Source organism: Aquarana catesbeiana, linkage group LG13 (genome assembly GCF_042186555.1).
Source record: "Aquarana catesbeiana isolate 2022-GZ linkage group LG13, ASM4218655v1, whole genome shotgun sequence".
NCBI lineage: Eukaryota > Metazoa > Chordata > Amphibia > Anura > Ranidae > Aquarana > Aquarana catesbeiana.
The window spans coordinates 126,917,524-126,931,174 of NC_133336.1; the positions used below are offsets into that span (position 1 = coordinate 126,917,524).

At 40.6% G+C, this 13,651-nt stretch overlaps 1 protein-coding gene across 1 annotated transcript in view; it reads left to right on the forward strand.

Moving 5' to 3' along the window:
- KNSTRN (kinetochore localized astrin (SPAG5) binding protein) overlaps nucleotides 1–13,651 on the forward strand; it is a 114,589-nt gene that overhangs the window by 31,386 nt on the left and 69,552 nt on the right. Inside the window, exon 4 of the mRNA XM_073610417.1 lies at nucleotides 3,983–4,030. Coding sequence (XP_073466518.1) covers nucleotides 3,983–4,030 — 48 coding nt within the window. The remainder of the gene's footprint in view (nucleotides 1–3,982; nucleotides 4,031–13,651) is intronic.

The following is a 13,651-nucleotide window of genomic DNA, read 5'->3' on the forward strand; positions in this document are numbered from 1 at the left end:
CAATTTAATGCAGTGTGCGGCGTATGGTCTAAGCACTGACTAAGGCTGACCCCCCACCCCTTCAACCTCTGCAGCAATTCTGGCAGCACTCATACATCTATTTCTCAAAGACAACCTCTGGATATGATGCCAAGCATGTGCACTCAACTTCTTCGGTCGACCATGGCGAGGCCTGTTCTGAGTGGAACCTGTCCTGTTAAACCGCTGTATGGTCTTGGTCACTGTGCTTCAGCTCAGTTTCAGGGTCTTGGCAATCTTCTTATAACCTAGGCCATCTTTATGTTGGGCAACAATTCTTTTTTTCAGAATCTCAGAGAGTTCTTTGCCATGAGGTGCCATGTTGAACTTCCATTGACCAGTATGCAATTTAACACACCTTCTCCCCATTCACACCCGAGACCTTGAAACACTAACGAGTCACATGACACCTGGGAGGGAAAATGGCTAATTGCACCCAATTTGGACATTTTCACTTAGGGGTGTACTCACTTTTGTTGCCAGCGGTTTAGACAATATTGGCTGTGTGAGTTATTTTGAGGGGACAGCAAATTTACATTGTTATACAAGCTGTATAGTCACTACTTTACATTGTAGCAAAGTGTAATTTCTTCAGTGTTGTCACATAAGATACAATAAAATATTAACAAAAATGTGATGTGATGTAATCACTTTTGTGAGAATATATATATGCTAATTTCTCTTCATCTGTCTGTATATATGCTTTTAAAAAGTGCTCTTTGTGTTAAAGTTTTTCTCTTCCGGTGACCACTGGGAGTGGATCATTGGAATACAGCCAAGGGAGCTGATTGGAGGAAAGTCGCACACACCGCCTCTCATCGTAGGCAAATGAAGAAAGGAATGTGCCTCCCGCCGAAAAATACCTCCGATGGGTCTGTGCATGCGCAGTACCGAATGTCACTCCAGCTGATATGTTGATCAGCTGGCGTGACATCAACACAGCGCAGATCGTCTGCGGCATTATCCGATGCTATGGAAACAGCAGAAGGAGAACGTATTTATCAGATTCTGCCTCGCTGTTGCGGGGCGGCTTTTCCATGTGCTGAAGGGCGTGTTTTGTGTGTGTTGCATGGCGGGTTTTGCCTGTGTGTAAAGGCGAGTTGCAACAAACACACACTGAACCCGCCCTGCAACACACACAAAACACGCCCCGCAACAGCGAGTCATAATCTGACAAGTACGTTCTCCCTCAGGTTTTTGCAGATACTGACTCTGACAATCTGCGCATGCGTGGTGTTGAACGTCACGCCAGCTGATCAGTTTATCAGCTGGAGTGACATTGCGTACTGCGCATGTGCAGACCCATTGGAGGCATTCGATAGAACGACAGCAGGCTGACTGCTAATCTATTTATAGCAACCTCCCCCGATAGAAGTGTGTATCTCCCATCTCAGAGAACATGTGAGACATCATCAGGCTGATAACAGAATAGTTGCCACCGCTCCAGGTAACCGGGTTCAAACTTCCCGTCCTCCGCTGTGTAGATAATTATGAGAGCCCCAGGTGCCGGCAATTGCTCATGAGTAAGTGCTCTATGGGAGCGTGAAACGCGTTAGCGGTTATGCTGCATTATTTCAACAGAGCCATGTACGGATTTTAAATCATGTTGTTATTTTTTCAATAAAGAGGATTTTATTTTTACTTTTCCAATCCTGAGTGCGGCTGTCTAGATTTTTTTCCATTGCACATAGGCTGATAACAGAGTTACAGAGCAAGAGACAGCTACGGGACATAGCTCTTTGTAGAGAGATAAGATACACTACAGATATATGTGCCCAGCTCAAATTCCATGAATCGGGTTTACATCCACTTGCTGACCAGCCGCCATCGTCATACTGCGGCAGGTCAGGTTGTTCCCGCAAATCGCCGTAGCTGTACGTTGGCTCTATTAAGAGCTATAGCAGGCGCGCAATGTCTGCAGGCCACCCGCGATTGCGCCACAGAGGCCATCGTCTATTTCTAGTGATCAGAAACAGCGATCTCTCTCCTCCTCCAGTCAGTACACCCCCCCCACAGTTGGGAACACGTTTAACTCCTTGATCACCACTAGTGTTAACCCCTTCCCTGCCAGTGTCATTTATACAGTAATCGGTGCATTTTTATAGCACTAATCGCTGTATAAATGTCAGCAGTCCCAAAAAAGTGCCAAAAGTGTCCGATCTGTCCGCTGCGATGTTGCAGTCCTGCTAAAAATCACAGATCACCGCCATTAGTATTAAAAAAAAAAAAAAAAATTAAAAAAATTAAAAATTCCATAAATCTATCCCCTTTTTTGTAGACGCTATAACTTTTGCGCAAACTGATCAATATACGCTTATTGCAATCTTTTTTTTTTTTTTTTTTTGTTTTTTTTTTTTTTTTTGTTTTTACCAAAAATGTGTAGAAGAATACATATTGGCCTAAACTGATGAAGAAATTATTATTTTTTTTTTTTTTTTTATATTTATTATAGCAAAAAGTAAAAATAAATTTTTTATTTTTTTCAAAATTGTCTGTCTTGTTTTTGTTTATCGCGCAAAAAATAAACGCAGAGGTGTTCAAATGCCACCAAAAGAAAGCTCTATTTGTGGGAAAAAAAGGACATCAATTTTGTATGGGTACATTGTCGCACGACTGCGCACATGTCAGTTAATGACCAGGCCATTTTCTACGATATGGCACTGCATCACTTCAAGGGTGAAAATCTTCTGGTCCTTAAGTGGTTAAAAAGTCTCAAGTGTTATCCTGTTGACTATCTTTCTGTGTTTTTGTCAAACAGCAGGGTAACAACGCTGTTGCTCTTTGGCAATATACTTTTTCTGCCATGATTTACATTTGAAATGAGGTTTTTGACATTATCATGCGCAAGGGTGTGGAAATTATTAAACATTCTTCTTGTCCAAGGGACTAAATCATGGTCCTAATCTACTTGTCTCTTATGACCATCTACGTCTCCTGATTAAAAAAAAAAAAAAAATCCCAGGTTGGAAAATATGAAGGGTTGAAGTTTAATAAATGTATTGTATTGTATTGTATAATATTATATTATATTTATATTATATATTTTTTTTTTTTCTGTCATATCTATCATAAGGAATAATAAATATCCCTGGTGACAGTTACTCTTTATGGAGAGATCTGGGGTTAATAAGACCTCAGATCCTCCTTCTGCCCTTAAAAGTATTTGATCGGTGTGATCAAATGCTTTCCATTTTTAAAAATGGCTCCAGGGAAGGTGGGCGATGTACGTTCATCGCCTCCTGTTTCCTGTGGTCCTAGTCTGTCTTTGTCTGCCTCTATGATCAGCTGGCGCAATGGCCAGCTGGTAGATCAGGTGTCCTGGTGGCGGGGGCGTCCTCTCCCGCTGCTTGTAAAAGCAACCCAGCTACCTGCTCGTATTGCTTTTACAAGAGAGCCATCCATCGACTCTAAACTGTTGGCCACAGAAGGGCTAAATGTGCAAAAAAAAACTTCTTGCTTGGTGCCCAGGACCTGCAGTGCGATAGGAATTGAACATCCCTGCATGCAGTGATTTTTATTTTTTTTCAAACTCTATAGAGGAATTTAAAGTAGAACTGAAGGCAAAACTCTGTAGTCCTCTGATGTGTACACATTATATTAGTGTACATTTTACCAGAAAGTTTCTTTTGTCGCACCTGTCCCACTGCTGGAAGTCTGTTGTATAGACATGGAGACGTATAGTTCAACCCCATTCCCTGTGGTAAATGCTCTTTACTTCAAGCAGCAAAATCTGTGTGTTAGAAACCTTGAAATGCTATAGCATCTAATTGGCAGCATTACAGGAAGCCAGTACAAAGGCAGATTCAAATTTAATAATCTAGTTGGGCAATTAATACAAATTTTAAAGAACAAGTATCTGAACCGAGGGACTTGCATTAGTCTACACTGTCAAGAAAACCTGTTCTGGGAATAAATTTGTAGGTTGCCATTATAGTAAATCCATTTCCTTTTTTTTTTTTTTCAGAAAAAAAACTGTTCCTTTTAAGAAAAATGTCCCGCTTGCGTCCCGTGGGTGAGTAATTTTATGTATTCAAATTTTTATTTTATTTTGAATTAACCCATTATTTATTTATTTATTTTTTTCATAGCAAATTTTAACCAGTTGTCGACTGAGCCATAGCGAATAACTGCTACAGCACGTCATATGACGTCCTCCCAGAATCGCACGCCCCCAGGAATGTCCGTGACCGTTGGGTCCGGAGGAACGGGGTAAAGGGCCATTGACAGTGGCCTTTTCTTTACCACGTGATCGCTCCGTCCACAAACCGGAACATGTTCGGTCCAGCTCCTTGCACTGATCGGTACAGTGTGCCCTGGATCTGAAGTGCCCACAGCGCTGATCTTTGCCCATCCGTGCTACATCAGAGCTCATCTGTGCCACTACAGTGCCCATCAGTGTCTCACAAAATTGTAATTGGTAGTCAAATTAGATGAGTCATTTATGCTCCTAGAACACCTGATGGTGGTCCCTGCATGTTGGGCCTCTGTATGTGGCCAGGCTGTGTAAAAGTCTCACAAGTGGTATTGCCATTCTCAAGAGGAGTAGCAGAATGTATTTTAGGGTGTAATTTGTGGTATGCATATGCTGTGTTTAAGAAATAACTAGTTGTTATGACAATTTTGTGAAAGAAAAAGAATCTTCATTTTGCAAAGAATTGTGGGAAACAATTCAACATGCCTCTTACTAAATACCTTGGAATGTCTACTTTCCAAAAATGGGTCATTTGGGAGGTATTTGTACTGTCCTGGCTTGTTAGTGTCTCAAGAAATAAGAACATCAGGTGTGATCAGTTTTCAAAGCAGTTTTCAGAGATTGACACCATAGTTTGTGGACTCTATAGCTTTCACAAAGACCAAATAATATACAATTATTTTAGGTATTTTTAACAAAGATATGTAGCAGTATAAATTTTGACCAAAATGTATGAAGAAAAATTACTAATTTGCAAATGTTATAACCAAAACAAAGAAAAATGCATTTCTTTACATTTTTCAGTCTTTTTTTCATTTATAGCGCAAAAATTAAGAAACCCAATGGTGATCAAATACCACCAAAAAGCTCTGTCTGTGTGGGGAAAAAAAAAAAGGACACAAATTTCATATGAGTAGAGTGTTGCCTGACTGAGTAATTGTCATTCAAAGTGTGAGAGCACTGAAAGCTGAAAATTGGTTTGGTTAGGAAGGGGGTTTAAAGTGGAGTTCCACCCAAAAATGGTACTTCCGCTTTAAGTGCTGGTGACCCCCTGGCGTGCGATATTTGGCATATCCTTTTTTTGGGGGGGAGGGGGAAGAGGCAAGCACCCAGCTTCCACTTCCTCCCCTGGCGCCAGAAGGAAGATCACCTCTCCCCCCCACCCCCCTTGCAATCTTCTGGGACACGTCACAAGTTCCATTTGCATCGCGGCTCGTGCATGCGCAGTGCGCGCCTAGCTGTTAGAATTCTGGCGCCGCAAAGAGAAGGGGGAGAGGAGCGAGGTTTCCTGGACCGTGGGACAGGTGAGTGTCTGATTATTAAAAATCAGCAGCTACACTTTTTGTAGCTGCTGACTTTTAAATGGGTGGAACTCTGCTTTAAGTGCCCAGTGGGCAAGTGGTTAACAGGCTGGCCTTACAGCCCGCAACATGAGCATACCAAATCTGCTTTCAACCCCCAATTGAATCTTTCTTTTAGAGACCAGCAAGGCTTTTCTTTAGATGATCTTGTCTTGCAAAAAATACTTACTTTTAATGCAATCTAATGACAAAAAAAGAAAAAAAAAAAAAAATTCTCTTTGGGTCAGGGTTACTGTATATAAAGTGTCAATTTTATTCTAGAATTTTTTTACTTTTTATGACACTAAAATTTTGTTTCTGGCACAAAGCATTACAAAGTTATTTTAAAATTGAATAAAGGCTTTTTTTTTCTATTTTGTGCACACTACTACTAAAAACCAAACAAAATAAAAAGATGATTCCTTTGCTCTTCATTACTCTGCAATTCCTTGCTGTCATTTTAACAGCCAAGAATTGCCAATAAAAGTGGCATGGAGAGAGGCAGAGGGACAGGGCATACAACATACATCTTGTGTACATTTAGTGGTTTTATTTTGGCATATGTAGCATGCCCAGAGTTTTATTGGAATAGTGTGTGTGTGTGTGTGTGTGTGTATGTATAAAATATATCTGTGAGAAAGTGCTCTAAATTAAGAATGCTTTCAGAAATAGAAGTGTTAATGGTTTATTTTTATTAATTTAAAAAGAAAATGCAGTAAAAAGCACAGAAGACAAATCCAAATCAATATTTGGTGTGACCACTCTTGGCCTTCAAAATGGCTTTAATTCCTCCATTTTACTAGGTACACTTGCACACTTTTTTTCTTTTTTTTTTTTTTTTTTAGTTCTTTATTTAGGTATCAAGGCGATTGGTACAGCATTACAGAGCAGCACTAAGTAACACCCGAACACAGTCAACCTGAAAGAACATCCAATCCATAGCTCATCTAATCGAGCTGTAAAACTCAACAGTCCAGGTGTTCCCAATTTTACCACAAAAAAATAGGATGTTCTTGCGTAGCAAGTAACCAATTCCTGAAAAGACTTTTATATATATTTATGCATGAGACCGCATATTCGGTCCCAGAAAACAGTATAGTATAGAATATGCAGTGTAGAGTTCAAATATTGGACAAGAAGGAGAAATAAAACACAAAATAGTGTAATGGGGGGGGGGGGGGGGGATTAGGGAGAGAGTTCCCTCCAGCAGAGAACACCCTTGATGACCCAGTACACTATGGAGACTGAGAACGTAAGCAGTGTCTGATCCCTGTAATAGAAGTAAGGAGTCCAAATCTTTCAATACTTCTCCTGTTCCTTCAATGCCATCATGAGATTTTCCATAACCTGAATTTCCGCCAGTCTTGTCCGCCAATGAGCTATTGTGGGAAGACATGTACTTTTCCATAAGACCGGAATGCAAGCTTTGGAAGCCGTAATTAGATGTCTGAGTAAGGAATTTTTATTGCACACAATTTTGAAGGAACGTGGCAAATAGGTTGTTCCAACATCTTGGAGAGCTAACCGGGGATCTTCTGTGGATTTGGGCTGCCTCAAATCCTTTTGTCTGTTAATGTAATCCCAGACAGGCTCAATAATGCTGAGATCAGGGCTCTGTGGGAGCTAAAGCATCACTTCCAGGAGTTTGTGTTCTTCATTACACTGAAGATAGTTCTTAATGATATTGGCTGTAGTATGTTTGGGTTTGTTGTGCTGCTGCAATTCCTATGTTTTCGTGCACGGTTGAGTCGCTTAGCCTTGTTTCCGTGTCCTATGCACGAAAATATTGGAACTGGGGTGCAGAAAATGGCAGCAGGTGCTCTGAACTGGCTGTTTGGCTGTAGCAAAAGGCAGTTTGTTCGCTGGAGGGCTGGAGAGCAGTACAATAATGAGTGTCTGCAGGTAACTGTGAAGCATGGATTTGAGGCATCCTACAGCCACAGAAGATCTGTGGTTAGTTTGGTACAACCTACCTGCCTAGTCCTTCAAGAACTGTACTTGTGTACCGGGAAGAATTAATGCTGTTTTGAAGGCAAAGGGTGGGCACACCAAATTTTTGATTTAGATATCTCTTCTGTTCATTTACTTTCCAGGTGGTTAACCACTTGCTGCCAGATCGCGTACCTCGTATGTAATTTGACTTCAAGTGGTTGTACTTAGGTGATGCCTGAGCCAAGTACCCTTTTTCAGAGCAGGAATTGGCTTTGGTCGAGTCGCCGCTATGGTAACCTGGAAGCTTTACCGGCATCTTAGTGCCATTTTTAAAAAAATAGAAAGTACTGATCTTCGCATTTTGAATGCTTTCAAGTGCATATGAGGGATTTGGGGTGTTATAGACCCCAGATCCCTCCATAAAGCATACCTGTCACGTGCCTAGTTCTGTCACAAGGATGTTTACATTCCTTGTGACGGCAATAAAAGTGATTTTTTTTTTTTTTTTTTGTGCCCCTGTGCTAGCGTGCAAAGGCCCACACGTGAGTTATCGTCAAACGTGTGTTTTTTTTTTTTTGTTTTTTTTTTCACACAAATGGGTTTTTTTGGCTGTATTTGATCACCTCTGCGGTTTTTATTTTTTGCTAATCAAAAATAGACCGACAATTTTGAAAAAAAAACAACAATTTTTTTACTTTCTGCTATAAAACCTATCCAATAAAAAAAATGTAAATCTAATATCTTATTCAATTTTAGGCCAATATGTATTCTGCTACATATTTTTGTTAAACAAAAAAAAAAAATCCCAATAAGCATATATTGATTGGTTTGCACAAAAGTTTAATAGCGTCTACAAACTATGGGATATATTTTTGGATTTTTTTTTTCTACTAGTAATGGTGGCGATCAGCGACTTATAGCGGGACTGCAATATTGTGGCGGACAAATCGGATACCTAACTGATACTTTTTTTGGGGACTAGTGACACTAATGCCCTGTACACACGGTCGGATTTTCCGACGGAAAATGTGTGATAGGACCTTGTTGTCGGAAATTCCGATCGTGTGTAGGCTCCATCACACATTTTCCATCGGATTTTCCGACACACAAAGTTTGAGAGCAGGATATAAAATTTTCCGACAACAAAATCCGTTGTCGGAAATTCCGATCGTGTGTACACAAATTCGACAGACAAGGTGCCACGCATGCTCAGAATAAATAAAGAGATGAAAGCTATTGGCCACTGCCCCGTTTATAGTCCCGACGTACGTGTTTTACGTCACCGCGTTTAGAACGATCGGATTTTCCGACAACTTTGTGTGACCGTGTGTATGCAAGACAAGTTTGAGCCAACATCCGTCGGAAAAATCCTAGGATTTTGTTGTCGGAATGTCCGAACAAAGTCCGACTGTGTGTACGGGGCATAATACAGTGATCAGTGCTTAAAAAAAAAAACACTTTCATGATACTGGCAGGGAAGGGGGTTAACAACACAGGCGATAAATGGGTTAAACGTGTTCCTAGGGAGTGCTTGCTAACTGTGTATGGGGGGTGGGGTGCTTGTACTGTGCTTTAGCAGAAACGCAGGGTCTCATTTCTTGTTAAAAAAAGAAACCTAATCTTTACCTTCCCTTGCCACAAAATGGCGATCTGCCCTGTTTACATAGCAGGGTGGATTTGATTTAAATCAAGTCGATTTTAAATCACTAGTAAAAAGGCTTGATTTAAAACCATAATTTTTAAAGAGCAACTGTCATCCCTGTCCCGCAGCGCTGTTGACTCCCCGACAGTCCCATTCACTTTAAGACCCCTTTCACACGGGGCATTTTTCAGGTGCTTTTGGGCTAAAAATGGCGCCAGTAAAGCGCCTGAAAAACGCCTCACCTGCAGCCCCAGTGTGAGAGCCTGAGTGCTTTCACACTGGGGTGGTGCGCTTTCAGAACGTTCTGCAAGCGGCATCTTTTGGGCTGTTGAGGAGCGGTGAATACACCACTCCTCCACCGCCCCTGGCATTGAAATCAATGGGCACCGCTGCCAAAGCGCTTCGACAGTAGTGCTTTTCAGGTGCTTTTACCCTTTATTCGTCCGGTAGTGGGGGGTTAAAGCGACCTGCTAGCGGCCAAAAAACTTTGCTATAACAGCGGTAAAGTGCTGCTAAAATTAACGGCGCTTTACTGCTAACTTCCCCCCCCCCCGCCCCAGTATGAAAGTAGCCCAATGAAATAGCTAGTGATGCGACAGTGACTCAACAAGGTGAGGGACGTGGCGGCAGCAGGTGAGTGGATGCCCGCTAACAGGCGCTGCCATGATGGATCTAAAATGACAGGTGCTCTTTAAATGTAAGGACTTATTCTTGCTCGTAGTTCGAATCATTAGAATTTGCAAACAAAATGAAGGTTTCCTATTTAGAATAATAAGCTGTCAGGTTAATAGAACAGTGATATCAGAACCGATTCAATCATTCAGATTGTAGTGTACAAAGATTTTCAAAACAATGGTATAAAGGAATATTCCTGAACTATGATTTATCTCATGGTTACTGTGAAATTGTGTGAATGCATCAATGCAGTGCATGTTATCTCTTGCAGAGCTTGGATTCATTGAATGATTTTACCAAAAATGTAAATATTGCAGAATATACAGCCTCATGCTACAAAACTAAGCTCCATTTCATGCTGAATAAACTGAATTAATAATGTATGTTAAATAGAAAACTATCTTTAGATCTTTAGCACTTTTTTATTAAAATGATTTTGATAAAAATCAAAAACTTATTTTAAATTTAACAAAAATTTTCATAATTTTTTTTTTTTTACCACTTCGACCCCGGAAGAATTTACCCCCTTCCTGACCAGGTGATTTTTTGCGGTACTTCACTGCATCGCTTTAACTGACAATTACGCGGTCGTGCAACATTGTACCCAAACAAAATTTACGTCCTTTTTTTTTTTTTTTTTTTTCCCCCAAAAAATAGAGCTTTCTTATGGTGGTATTTGATCACCTCCTGCGTTTTTTTTTTATTTTTTGAGCTATAATTAAAAGAAGAGCGACAATTTTTGAAAAAACACAATTTTTTTTAAAATACAGTTTAGGCCAATATGTATTTTTCTACATATTTTTACTGTATGTCACTGGAAGGGAAGGGATTAACCCTAGGGGGCGATCAAGGGGTTAAGTCTGTCCTAAGGAGGGGTTTCTAACTGTGAGGGGATGTGACTGACTAGAGGAGGAGTCAGATCGTTGTTCCTGCTTAGTAGGAACAGACTGTGTGTCTCCTCCCCTGTCAGAACAGGGATTTGTTTACACACACAAATCCTCGTTCTGGCTCTCGTGCCTGCGATCGCGTGCAGCGGACGGCTGCTATGGCTCTTAAAGGAGCCGCCGTACATATATGGCGATTCGCGCAGGAGAGCCATTCTGCCGCCGTATATGTACAGGAGCCGGTGGGGAAGCAGTTAATCGTTGATTTTTATCCACCCTGTTACATAGGGAGGTCACCGTTCTGTCTGTCTCCTGAATGATCGGCGGGTCCCGGCGGACATTGATCCGCCGTGTCGCCCCAGACCCCAAAGTGCGGAATCGCCTACAGGTACGTGATTCTGCCCATGGTGGCCACCCCGCTGCAGAAAATGTACATGGGGCGGTCAGCATCTGGTTAAATAAATGTATAATGTTTGGGGGTTCCAACTAATTTTCTAGCATACTTTATTTATTTTTTCAACACTTCCACTACTGAAAGCATTCTTAATTATGCAGCCTTTTTTTTTTTCACACCTGCCTAAAACTTTTGCACAGTACTGTGTATACACCTAAAGTTGGGGGATACTAATTATAAACATGATGGGGGTTATGTTTTATACAGTTTATAGACACACACACTCTTGGTGTATATTGTTTTAACTGCTTCTATACCTGGCCAATTCTGGCATTCCTTTCCTACATGTAAAAATCCATATTTTTATTTTTTTTGCTAGAAAATTACTCAGAACCCCCTCACATAATAGATAGAGAAATAAATTTATATATATATATATATATATATATATATATATATATATATATATATATATTTATTTTTTTTTCTTTTCTCTATCAGAGACCCTAGAGAATAAAATGGCAGGCATTGCAATTATTTGTCGCACGGTATTTGCAAAGTTAATCCCTTTTTTTCGTATAATGTGAAAGATGATGTTATCCCAAGTAAATAGATACCCAACATGTCACGCTTTAAAATTGCGAACACTTGTGGAATGGTGCCAAACTTCGGTGCGTAAAAATCTCCATAGGCTACGCTTTTAAAAAAAAAATTCAGGTTACCAGTTTTGGGCTTGAATTATTGCTCTCGTTCTAACATTCACGGTGATACCTCACATGTGTGGTTTGAACTTACGCATATGCAGACGTGACCTATGTATGCGTTCGTTTCTGCATGCGAGCACAAGGGGACAGGGGCGCGTTCATTTATTTACAATTTTTTTTTAATTGTTTTATTTTAATTTTATTTTTACACTTTCCCCTTTTTTTTTTTTTTTTTATCACCATTATTCCTATTACAAGGAGTGTAAACATCCCTTTTAATAAGAATCAGGCATGACAGGCTCTCTTTACAGTGAGGTCTGGGGTCTCTAGGCTGTAAAACCTGAGTAAACAAAGAAAAAAAAAAAAAACAATCTTGGCTTCCCAGCAGTGTTTACGTGTGCTAGGGCCGGACATGACATCAGAACGTCGCACCCGGCCTCGGAAGGTCATAGAGATTGCCAGGAACCATCTGGTCCACTGTATTCTCTGTGGTAAACGGCCGCCGGCCACTTCATTCTCTGGTTTGATGATCGCACAGGCAAGCCGATAGAAGCACCGGGGGGGAGGGTGTCTATGATTTGTTTTTACTGTGCAGGGAATCTCCGGCAGAAAAAACGATATCTGAATGATGATATAAATTTTTATTTGCCAAGCACCGCATACCTTATTACACAATTATCTCATGGCTTTCTTCCAGCGATGTGAGGTCAGAGCTCCTCAAATCCGTTCACTCCATCCCCACCTGTCATGTTTTCTGCCTCTTATTCCAGTTACATTATCTTGGCATCTGGATCAATTAGATGCCCTGTGCATGTGCCACAGTCAGTATACAGATCAAAACAAATTGCTAGAGTGATAATCTGAGTAATAGGCTAAATCAATTTGTCCTACCCATTTATGCAGTGACAGGGAAACACTAACCCATAAAGTTCAGTAACATTTTGACCTGTGAACAGCTCTCCTGAATACACTTATGCTGGCCATACACTATACGAAAAATCGGCCGAAAAATCGTTCGTATAGACACTTCGTTCGTTTTTCGGCAAGTTAATGGGCACAAATCGATAATCGTTTGTGACGTTTTTGTGGGAAAAAAACGAACGGGAAGTTTGGAAAATTTCTACCGAACGTACGATAAATTGCAAGGTTAATGTGTTTCCCGTCCGAACTGTCTGCACTAGGTATATGTAAAAAAACGAAAAAAAAAATTATTTATTCATGTCCACTGAACAATTTATCGGTCATTATATGATGGCACGATCGTTTGCGGTCACGGTCGAACGTTCGTTTTTCGAAAATGGGTTCGGCCGATTTTCTGTATAGTGTATGGCCAGCATTAGTCTTTGGGCAGAAATATAATCAATGCAAGACCAATGTGTGTATATAGTATGTGTAAGGTGGCAAGCTTTTTACTACCATGCATATACCTGTACTATATGCAGTGGAAGTGAATTGGTTGCAACTATACTACTGAAAATCAGCGGTCGTATGTAATTTGTTTCTGTGCACTTGGGTGGTTCCCCAATGCTGGGCAGACTATCCACACAGGTCCTCAACATCTTTGGTTTTAACTGAAAGCTCCCCCCCCCCCAAGCCATCCCTTAATATAATAGACTCATCATTATTGTCCCCTTTGTCATAGTTACTGAACTGTGCAGGAGCTATTGGTGTGGCAAAAATGAACTGAAGATGAGGCATATGGAATAGCACAACCATGTGTGTGGGTGTTTTTTTTGTTTTGTCTTTTTATCTGACAAACCGAAATCTCTGTTTCAATACAGCTGGTTTGTACACTTTGTCCAGAAGATTAATTCAGAGTAAGTTTTTATGTAAATTTAGGCCTCTTGCACATGGATGTACTAATTTACTG